General features: G+C 37.7%; 3 protein-coding genes across 3 annotated transcripts in view; all 3 read left to right on the forward strand.

Annotated features, from left to right (window-relative positions):
• The window catches only part of LOC108972621 (thrombospondin type-1 domain-containing protein 4), a 101,823-nt gene that overhangs the window by 44,105 nt on the left and 45,793 nt on the right, over positions 1 to 11,925 (forward strand). Inside the window, exon 4 of the mRNA XM_018939272.1 lies at positions 459 to 1,231. Within this exon, the coding sequence (XP_018794817.1) occupies positions 459 to 1,231 (773 nt within the window). The remainder of the gene's footprint in view (positions 1 to 458; positions 1,232 to 11,925) is intronic.
• On the forward strand, positions 5,820 to 6,879 carry LOC108972624. Its single transcript, XM_018939282.1, has 2 exons — positions 5,820 to 5,943; positions 6,029 to 6,879. Exons 1-2 carry the CDS (start codon positions 5,893 to 5,895, stop codon positions 6,716 to 6,718), a joined length of 741 nt encoding a protein of 246 aa, XP_018794827.1. The 5' UTR covers positions 5,820 to 5,892; the 3' UTR covers positions 6,719 to 6,879.
• LOC108972623 lies at positions 10,866 to 11,893 on the forward strand. The gene is made up of 2 exons (XM_018939281.1): positions 10,866 to 11,022; positions 11,086 to 11,893. The coding sequence occupies exons 1-2, from the start codon at positions 10,969 to 10,971 to the stop codon at positions 11,815 to 11,817; spliced, it is 786 nt and encodes a 261-aa protein (XP_018794826.1). The 5' UTR covers positions 10,866 to 10,968; the 3' UTR covers positions 11,818 to 11,893.

Raw genomic sequence — 11,925 nt, forward strand, 5'->3', positions numbered from 1 at the left:
AAACTATAATAATCTCTTTAGCAACTTTGTTGCGAGAGTATAAAAATAATTCTATGAATAATAGTACAAGATATGTACCACAGCAATGCGTGGCTGGATCCACTAGTATATATACATATATGTATATCTCTTATTGTTTGAGATGTTGATCTCAAATTTCGAACACAAAAAGACGCTTATTTGTCGGAACTTTATAAATTTGTATGGGAATCTTTTTCATTTAACGAGTTTTTTTCAGGAAACTTTGCATGGATTATTGCCTAAGACAGTAGGGAAATCTTCAATGAAATTGTTCAGATCAGTACATCATTGCTGTCATACAAACTTATCGATCAAAATCGGTTTTTGCAAGGAATTGTTTGTATTTGTAAGGGGTATTATAGCTTCGAACCAATATAAGTTACCGCTTTTCCTGTTTTATTCTCACATGCTTACACTATTTTTGTCTTTTTATCCAGAAACACAAAGAATGGCTGAACCAACGAAAACAACAGAAGAGCAATCGGTTAGCGTTGCTCGTGAATCATCCGAAATCTAACTACCAAATGGCAAATTTATGGCGTTATCCGAAACCAGGGCTTGAAACGAGCGCAAATGAGGTTTATCCAGAGAACGAAGCTGTGGCAACAGACTTACAACAGCAATCACCTACTACAACAACGCCAACTACTTCAACGCTATTGATCACAACAACAAAGGAGCTAGAGACAACATCAGCTGGAACTACAATCGGCAGCACCGAGGTTCAAACAGTATTAGCCGCCACGCCCACCACGGCGGCAGCCATTACCACAACCACAACCGCAACAACTACAATGCAGCAACCGACAACAGAGTCTATTAATGTTTTAAATGATTTTAAAGCAATAACAGCAAACAGCGCTCAAGTCCCCGCGGTTACTACGTCAATCGCGCGAGGGGCAAGTGTACCCGAAGCGCCTATTATTAGCGATAATGTTGTGACTGAGACGCCTAAAATTGTAGTTAGTATAAAAACCACCACGGTAAGGGCAACCACAACGACAAGCACTGAATCACCACAGAGCACAGCGGTTGGAAATGTGTCCGATTTGACGACAAACGAAAGCTCAGCAGTGACAAGCACGAAGCGACCGAGCGCTGGTCCACGTCAACGTCCCTACCCGCGCTGGGGCACTTGGGGCAAGTGGAGTGATTGCTCACGTAGTTGCGGTGGCGGTGTACGCTTTCAGCAGAGGAAATGTATCAATCGGTGAGTGTCGGTGTAGAACTAAGACTAAATAAGAGTCAGGGTTTCAGCACAAGACTAAGAATTATGAATAAGTGTGGTACATTTTTAAGACCTTGATTTAGCTACTGTATTTGTTTTTTTAGAACTTTTGAGTAAGACTGATGATATACCATCTGATCAAATTTGACCCGGATGGACAAAAAAAAATTTTTTTTTTTTTCGTCTTTTAATACAAATTTTATTATTGTCTTCAAAACAAGCTCACAAGCTAATAAAATATTCCAAATACTTGCTATAAGTCTTGGATGGGATAGTCTGCTTGTAGCGAATTATGGTTTCGTCGGTTTCACCGTCATTTTCATTTGATTAATTTAAGGTCTTCTACTGCCCTGTCAAGCATTTCTTTCGAAACTATTAGTCTAATCCAGCAACGCTTCATACTCACAACATTAACCAAAATGTCTTGAGTCAATCCATAAGAGAGGTTGATATGTTTTGGTATTTTTCTCATGCTAACACAACGACTTTGAAACTCTTTTTTTACTTTTCGTAGCTATCGTCATTAAAACAGACAAGTTTTTGGTGACTTTGCAACTTTCACTGAATGCTTTGTGCTGTTCATTTATAAGTGTTTGCGATAAATTAGACCTGGTGGATCGGCGGTCTTCCTCTTCCTCTGCTTCCCCCGTCAGGTAGGGCGTCGAATACTCTCAGAGCTTCCGATCCTGACGGAACTTTTGATGTTGCTCCACGTCAGCTTATATTGAGGTATTAGCTTTACGAGGACACCAAGTTCAGACTTAGCGGCATAGAGACAGTTTCTTACCGGTTTTAGACTAAGTATCCTCTGGGTAGCCAAAAACATCCGGTAGCATGCGAAATAAAGTGAGAAGGTGAAACATTTTACCCCAGGTTTGTGCGCTGCGGCTGAAACTCGACACGTAAAAAAAATCCCTGACTAAAAAGACCCAAACAGCCTTGGATTATTATTCCATTAGAAACACAAAATTTCAAAGCAAACTCGCTGTAAATTGTTTCCTAACGCAAAAATAGCCAGATAAACCTTTAGTGTCGCAAGCAAACAGATGCTGAGTACACATTAATTGATATACATACATATGTACACTTCAAGCTTTAGACGAACATAAAGAAGGTTACTAATCTGGGAAATAATGATATCGATTCTGTTTTGAGAGCGCAGTTTAGATCCACCAGGACCAGTCCGGGTTAAATTTGATCACATATGTACAAGTACTGTCAATTCGGCAATAATTGTTCGGGGAAACTTTGCTTTCACCTAGTACCATAACGGGTTAGGAGAACAAGCTAGACACTTTTAGATTTTTGCGTATTCTCTGCAAAATTTGTTTATATATGTATGTATAAGTAATTAGAAAATATTTATTGTAATTTTGCATACCCGTAAGATAAATCATATCATCTTGTTTTCTAATTTTAATGTTGAATGATTAATGTACATACACCCATATACATAAATATATGCAAACCGACTTATTAATGACATTGCCTACCCAACCGCAGTAAGTGCTAATAAACATACACTTGTGTGCAAATACATATACTTATATATTTGTTATTTATTTTTCCGATGAAAACCTTCAATTGGTCATTTGTGTTTATTTATTTTATTTAATCGCTTTTTAAACGCGGCTTTTGTGGTCGAAGTGCTTTTGCTTGAGCAAGAAGCGAAATAGGTGATCTCCCGCCCGGTTTTCTTAATTGGCACAATTTAAAAATCAGAATATACCACATATTCATATGTATAGTATGTCTGTAGCTTTAGAACAAACATGATTGTGCACAAGCGAGATCTATAAATTTGTTATGCAAATCTAAAGAATTATTATTCACCACACATTATTGGTTTTGTTGTCTCGTCATCATTACTGTTGATGACGCGCGTATTCTTTGTTGTGCTCCTAACTTCACCACTAACAACATCACCAGCGCAAGCCCAAAAAGCTGTTACTATTCATTACCAAAACCATAAAGAAAATAAAATCAAAACAGCAAACAGATGACTGACCGCGAAAGCCGCGAACCAAAACAGCTCGGTAAGCGCGTGTACACTGTTGTTGCTGTTGCTACCAGTTTCATAGTTTCATAGAAGAAGGCGTCCAATTGGCGCCAATGTCCAGCTACACTTTCATATATAGCTCGTAAATCTGCTAGAGCCGAACAATATGGGTCTTTGTAGCGAAATCGCTTATTGGCTTTCTTCTGATTGCCGAAACATTTGTTTTTACAGGATTTCTAGAGAAAAAAGTTCCGAACTAAACGATGTACGCTTTGTGTGCGCGCAGAAGTGGAAAAAATTGAATTATAAATGCTAATCGATTGGTCAACATTCATACGAAATTATGTGTTAATTTATCTGCGAAGAGTGCTAGAGCCGGTGAGTTGATGCGAGTATACCTGGCTGTCATGCCAGCACATATGTACATATGGCTGTGTGTCTGTATATAAAAAAAAGAAACATAGATATGAGAAGCGTAAAAGTACACTTGAAAGTTTAAGTGACTCCAGTTAGACCGCTCAGCTGACTAGACTAGATTTTTTGTTGCTAAAAATTTATTCACAGAAAATTGAGCAAAAATAAAGTATTCGATTCCTCAATACTGCAGTGGTGACTCAGTCATTGCACTAATTGAATATATTATCCATTTAATTGAATTAATTAACTACAATCATGTTTATTGTATTGCAATTACGCGCATACTTTTCCTGGTACAGACAATACCCCTTGCGAAGCCTCACCTGAATTACTATACACGCCGAAGTCGTAGTCTTCCTTATTATAAGTCATTAATTGCCATAACCTAATTAAAATTGTTACCGATTTGTCTAGAGATGATGACACAAATACTCATTAATCGGACTCTCTCAGTCATGCTGAAAGATTTTAGGGCCGTAATATTTATAGTTTTGTAACACGGATTGGCTGTACTTTGGGTATTTTCTTTTTTTAGGTTACAATGGGTGTTTTATTGTGTGATCTGTCACTTCTAATTTCTTCAAGTATCGAAATAGGATACAATATATTTATAAAGATTAAAGAGTAAATATGTTTTTCTTTGTAAAGGGTGATCCATTTCGAGATTGCCAACTTTTTTGAAAAAAAAAAAAAAAAATTTAAATTTAAAGAAGAATGTTCATTATCTGTCGAAAGTACATTCTATCCAAATTATTTTTTGAAGATTATTCTTTTGAAATATTGGGCGCGGCTACGTCTCAGATGGTCCATCCGCTGAATGCAATTTTCGATTACTAGTTCGAGCATTGCGAGTGGTAACTGGCGAGTGACATGCGTGATGTTTTCTTCCATCTTGGTTGCCAATCTCTCCATAAATCATTGATTGATGCGTTGTGTGGAAAATGCTCGTAACCCCGTCATGTTGAAATCAAATGTCACCGAGATCACGAGCTTCAACTTCAGTCGTCAAATAGTCGTTCATTATGTCGCGAAAGCGATCGCCATTGACGGTTACTTTCTCAGCGGCATCATTTTAAAAGAAATATTGACCTATAATCCCACTAACCACATCAAAACGTTTTTTTCTGGATGAACTGACAGCTCTTGAATCTCTTTAGGTTTCTCTTCGTTCCAAACGCGGTAATTTTGCTTGTTTATATACCAATTGAGCAAGAAATGGGTATCTTTGCTGAACAAAATTTGGCTCGGATTTGCTCATACACCGAAGCGATGTCGGTTGCGATGGGCTTCAGTTTTTGCACAAGCTGTATTTTGTACGCTTTCCGTTTAAGTTCTTGACGTAAAATCCGACAAGTCGTTTTATACCGAGGACGATTATGTTGATCATAAGTTAAGCTAAGCCCGCGAAACGCATTCTTTACAGAACGGGAATTTTCGTTCAGTGATAAAAAACAATACTGAATAATGTGACAGCTTGACACAACTCATGGGTGATCTGTCAAAAAAGCCTTTTGAAAATATACCTCTTCTTGCATCATCCATTGTTCGATTAGACAAAAATTCTGAACTAGGTGAGAAGAGCTAAGGAATCATGTGAAGTTGTTACGAACTTCGAAAAGAAAAAAATGGTTAGTTACAAGTGAAGTCTACCGCGAATCTTGTCAAAACTAAAGAGAGCTTGAGAAGAAGAGAGTTTCAGCTGTAGTTAGTAGAATCCAGAATAAACAAAACTATCGATTTTATACCGTGTAGTTTCAGCTTTTTCCGGGGGTTTTACAATTCGGGCTTTTTATAGCAAAACAAATTTAAATGCGCTTACATATGTATGTATGTACTAGAAAAAACGATGTTCATCACAATAATAATATTCACAAAACTTCAGAAGTTATAGTGCCATGAATATGTAAATGAGCAGCAAAAGAAAAAAATAAACAAGCGGTGCAAAATAAAATGGAGAACAAACAAACCGCAAAAATTAAGTAAGAGCGTTTTAGAGCCGTGCCGATCTCGAAAATACACAGTTTGGCAGAATAAACAGTTTGTTTTCTTACTTCTACGATTTCTCAGTAGCGACACAATATATGAGTACAAAGATACAAAAATAAAGTTTATAGCCGCCGGCACCGCGACGTTGTAGGTATAAATAGAGGCGGCGGCTGCGCAATCGATTGTGAGTCTCAATTGAGCTGGTCAAGCGTGTGGACGTACTTAATAATAATAAACTAAAATGTCGAAATTCTTCCTTGCTGCACTACTCTGCGTCGCTGTGTGCGCACAGGTAAGTAAAGCTGCTGGACATTGCAAAGTGGATTTAAGCAATCAATTAACGGCGTATATTTGGTACTTTTCTCGTTTTCCAATAGTTGTCTTTCGCTGCCAGCATTGTCGAAGCGATCGATGCTGATCTGCGTGTAAACCTCGACGGATACAACAAGATCCTCGCCGGAGTCGATGAGGCACACAAGGCCAATCTCGAAAAATTGATCGCCCAGACCGAGGCTGCGCTCAAGGAGACCGACAGCAAAGCGAAGACCACCATTTTGGATGGTCTGACTGGCACTTTCCCCGAAGAATTCAATCAGTATTTGCACAAGAAATTGCAGGAATTGAATGTTGATGGTGAAATCCAGAACTCCCTCGACTTCTATAAGGCTTTGTTGCCAAAATCCGATTCCGCTGAATTCAAGGCTGATATTGAGAAATCCATCGTAAACTTGAACGCTATCGCCAAGGAAGCTGATGCCGCTAAAAAGGTGGAAAGCTACTTGAAATTCACCCAGGATCATCGTGCCGGTTTCCAAGAATTCTTGAAGAAGCAAACTTTGCCAGAAATCGAAAAATCATTGAACGCTGCCATCAAATTCTTTGACGATTTGCTCGCTGACGCCGATATCAAGCACAAGGATGAAATTGCCGCTTTGAAGGTTAAGGCTGAAGGTGGTTTGGCTGCCGCCACCTTGGAAGACAAGCAAAAGATTTACTTCGAAGTTACCAACTCCGAAAACAAGGACGTCTTCAACTACTTGAGAGAAAAATACATTGAAAAGCAATAGATGTCTCATCTCGTCTATTGAGTATTCTATGAACTAATTGTATGTAATCGTAAATTTAATTTATTACAAAATGAAAGAAGAATGTGTGCCGTAAAATGGACCTGTCTATTGGCGTACGTGTGAAAATAAAAATTGGAAAAGCATATTGCTAAATGAAATAATTGTTGTTCTGTTTTTTATTGTTTGTTTGCTTCTAGTTTTAATGCAGTCATACAAACGCTTTCGTCTTACGAATTAACTGCTAATTGCGAGACGCTTAGACAAGTCTTTATGCTTATTAGACAAGCTTTGCTACTGATCAGACAATTTTTATCCATTTATCTTTTATTGATTTTTCCTTTCTAGAATATTAACTTGTTTATTTCCTTAAGTTTGCATGGTTTGAGTGATTCTTAGGAGGCTTGTATATATAAGGTTATTTGTCTCAATCTGAATTTTAATTATGCAAAATAGTACACAATTCGATAAAACTGTTTTAATTTTGTTTATTTCTTTTGCTATAGTTATTTGTTAGTCGATTATAAATTCTGGAAGATTTACGAAATTTCTCCTCATACACTATTCATTGATTTTATTTATTTAAATTAGCTGTAGCATAATTCCTCGTAACTCATGCAGTTAATATGAACAACAAGATTGTTTAAATAGCCAGTAATAGCAGATTTTTATTGATCCTGAGAGATGGTACCAGCCACCAAAAAATTATTCAGTGACAACTCACAACTTTATCGTAATCTCGAATTTCTTTCCATTAATTCTTCTTATGAGAATACATTCTACGCGACCAGTTTAGAGAGCTCCAGTAGCCTATCTTCAAACGCTTCATCCACAAAACTACAATTTTCAAATTGCTTGTATAATTACACGCCGACAAATGCTCAAGATATTCGTTTAGAGCTTATCTACCAGCATTTGATCTGATCTAAAAACTAGTTTTGGCAAGCTAAAACCACCAAACAATTTTAAATAAATTCAGCTTTTATTAACAATTTGTCAATTTTTGCATATTATTGGACCGTTTGGTGTGTAAACTGATATTGAGCAATAGCAAAAGTTCCGTCAGGATCAGGAAGTACTTCTCCAAGCCGTTCGAAACCAAACGACGTTTCAGGCAAGACGACTCTCTATCGTGCGATTTTTCAATCTACTGCTGGAGAAAAGAATTCTAGTTGCATAACTAAATAGAGAATGTACCATCTTCCATAAGAGTGAGCAGCTGCTGGTGATATCCGTGTTGTTAGTTCTGTTTTCTCCTGAGAAGGAAGCGAAGCAAATGGGTCTAGTAGTGAACGAGGACAAGACGAAATATCTCTTGTCATCAAACTAAAAGAGACAGCGGCTACGTTGGCTAGGTCATGTCGTCCGAATGAACGAAAACACTTCAGCTCTGAAAGTATTCTGTGCAGTACTCGCCTATGAAGCACAGGAAGAGAAAGACCTCCACTCCGTTAGAAAGACCAAGTGAAGTGAATGGAGGAAGTGAAGTAACGATTGGCGCACTGTTTTCAACCCGACTATAACCGCGTAAGCGGAAGAAGAAGTATTACAATCTAGGAACTCACAACTTTATCGTAAGCTTTGCCATTTTTGATGTTACACTTACTCTGAACATTTTGACATACGAGCGCTATTTGCGCTGTTTACAGTAACTTGAAATATTCATCTCCTCTAAAAATAAAATTAAGTCTCAAACATTCTTACGCGATTATTTTTTACAACTTTCGACTTGAATTAACACAGCAACAGCGCATTGATGAACTTAATTAACTGTGTGGCGATGAAGCTCCTTCTAAGTCCAGTACCTATTGACGATTTGGTGCATCGAATCGAAGTCGGAGATCACCCCAAGACAAATTTTTTAAAAGTTGCTCAAAGTCAGTTATTGTTCTTTTGATGCTTTGCACAAACTGATATCATATGACCTATAGTAAGATTGAGACAATTGTAGGATGCTAGCATGCATTGATAATTGCATGAACATTTAATTGGGGAACAATTTTTTTCATTCACCATATACTCCTGACGCGGCACCGAATGACTTCTTTTTATTCCCGTGCGTAAAGGTAAATGTTAATGTTTTCCGATATCTGAAAATGCTGCTAATGTGTACATTATGCATGTTTTGGACTCATCTCAATTAGAGTGGCAAAAAATTCTCAAATCACGAATTAGATCAAAGGCGTACAAAAGTATATAAAAGTAGATCTTAATGGATTAAATATAGAAAAGCATTTTTCGATGATTAATATTTTTATGTTCTCTAATCCAGAAATATAAAAAGCAACCCTCGTACACTGATTTGTGTTGATCATTAATTGATGCTTGAATATTTTGGTATTTAGAATAGTACTATTATACCTGTAGTAATTAAATCAAAACTTAAGAGATGAGCATTATACTTTGCATCCAAATCTTTGTTGAAGTCAACCAATTACTGTAATTTTCTTGCTTTCGGTAGTGTTTGCCACACAAGATGAAAGTGACAGCTTTTTCTCGCTGCACAATTTTCCATGTAGGCAATATAAGCTATGTTATAATTTCATGACTGTTTTGCGGCACTTAAATAAAAACACAAATAAATATTCGCAAACAAGTTGTAAGTGATCGAACCACTTACAGAGTTTCTGACTGTTTATCTAATGAAAGAAATTATATTAGGATACAGTTGGATGATTTCTGATTAAGCAATTGGTTATGTCATAACATGAATCTTAAAAGCGCCTTTATTTGTGAGAGCGTGCTCAGACTGTTGCGTGTTTTTGATTGCATAGTTTACTACAAATCGAATAATTAGTATAATTCGAAAATAGGCTGTATTTATAAAACTTGCAAGTGTAAGGCGGAAGGTCTCATGCACTGTGCGGAAATTATATTAAGACCGAAAACCTGGAAAGTGAATTACTATTATTTTATATTGAGGAATGTACTGTTATATTCCAAATGATTTTAAAAACATTTTTCATTTATTTTAATTAAACTTGCATTTATTTTAAATTTTCCCTCATTTCGATTTGTAGTAAGTCTCTTTAATCTCATTCAAGCAATGAATTGCATTAAGTGGTTTTATACTTGCCTTTGCAGCTTCTGAATTCAGGGAGCAGACAGAACTGAGTCACAGCAATTGCTTAGTAGGTCGCAGAGACGATTACCTCAATTTAATTGCTATTCCTTTAGATTTATATAGGGTGGTTCAAAATGTTGATTTTTAATTATAAATAGAAATATATGCAAAAATTTGGAAAATCTTATGAAAGCGTTGGTTCTTGTAATACATGCCTCATGTAGATCTTAAATCTATCGTTCAATATATTCGATTATTGCGAGTTAGCGATAGTAACTAAAGAGAGTTGACCACCTCGAGTGGAATTTTCATATTCTTAGAGGTTTTGTTGGGAGCGTTCAATAAATTGATGTTTGTACTGTGACCCAAGAGTTTTCCACTCTTTCACACCGATTTATATGCAATGCGCTCCCTAATCTGATACATAGATTAGCAGCTTCCTCTAAAGTACTGCTAATATCTTCTTTTGAGAAATCTCTCCTCTTTGCGGCTCCTTTATGGTGTGGGGATCCACCGCGAGACGGGGCTTCGGCGCCACCTGTCTATAAGCTGCAACAGAGCGAGTAAGTTCTACAGCCAGTGTATTCCTAGCTACCTCTTTAAGTGCTGGCAGCCAGTTAAGGCGAAGTCGATTCCAAACTGACTGTCGGAAGGGTAAGCAGGGATGAAAATCGTAAAAGATGCCGTTATTTCCGCTACATCACCAATCTTAAATTCAGTTTGGCTTCTTGTATTGGGATAATTATAATTATGAGTGATATTTGAAACATCGATTTCACATTTTTCGTCTTTGGAACAACCTTTTCGTGCATTAATTCGGTTCGCCAAAGCTGTCTTACCTACACAAAATATGCATTTAGTACATTGCTCTTACAATTGTCATTGAAAATTCCGACAAGTGAATTGAAACAAAAAAATGATTAATGTAGACCTCTGTCTGCGAATGAGAAGAACAAAGTTTGCGAATAATTGGATTTGCATGCTGAAAGTCAGTAATAACTTAGCTACCGACCTAGACCTAAGCGTTTGCTGATTTTCTTACGAAAGCTACGATTTTGAAATAAGTTTTTACCGTGTAACTTTCAATAAAATTGGGTTGCATGCACGTCAAACGCACTTTAAGACGCTTGAGTGCCTCGACAGCAACAGTAAGCCATAAGCTTCGCAAATAGAAAGTTAAGTGAACACAATGCTTTGGCAAAAGTTGCTCCTGATCAATCTTCAAATAATCCTCGCACTGCAGGTATGAAGCAACTGAAACTTCTATGAAATAAGATTGAGAAAAAAGTGTATTCCTACCAATTAGTGCATCGCCGGCAATCCGGTTGAAGTGGACGTAGATGAACTGAAGGCGCAAATCAGCAGTCACCTGAGCTACACAGCACGTCGGTTGACACGTATTCAGCAGGATGTCGACGAGAAGTATGCCACTGAATTGGAGCAACTGTTGGCGCGTTATTTAAAAGCCGCCAATGCCGAAGATCCGCTGGTCGAGGAGAAGCAGCTACTGGAGTACGAAGGGGAGCAAAGGCAGTCGTTTATGTCTTATGTAAATCTGCAGTACGACGAGCAATTTCTCAACGAGGATATACGCGTACAAGAGTGGAGCATGCGCACGCTGATGGCGGAGGTGAGCGGTCCATTGGCTGAGGAAATTGAGAAGGTCTTGCCAGCTTATGAGAGTGCTGTAAAAATTGATGACTTCGACCAGAAATACACTGCTTTCACCGGTATACAGGAGACATTTTCGCCGGCGCTGTGGCAGCTGATCGACGCGGAACCGGAGGAGGAAGCGGTGCTGAATGTGCAGCTGAAGTTCTTTAAGGAGTTTTTGCTCTATCTGCAGAAGCAGGTAGATGCTGCGTCTTTCGCCGGAATGATAAAAGATACATTAAAAGTAGTGGAGTCGGCGCTGACAAGTGCGGATCTCAAGCAAAAGATGGATGTGCTAGACAGTTTTGATGATTTGACGACAAAATTCCGGCGGTATTTGGATTATAAGGTGCTGGAATTTCAGTTTGATCGATTTGGACAGTGAAGGTGTGGTTTAGTGATTTTGTGTTCAGTGTGTTGAAAATATTCGAAAATATTGTTTTAAAATCTGTGGGCATTTGTTTGGAGTAATTAAATTAATTAAACAAAAAAT

This window comes from Bactrocera latifrons, unplaced genomic scaffold (assembly GCF_001853355.1).
Source record: "Bactrocera latifrons isolate USDA-ARS-PBARC rearing strain unplaced genomic scaffold, ASM185335v1 scaffold_41, whole genome shotgun sequence".
Classification (NCBI taxonomy): Eukaryota; Metazoa; Arthropoda; class Insecta; order Diptera; family Tephritidae; genus Bactrocera; species Bactrocera latifrons.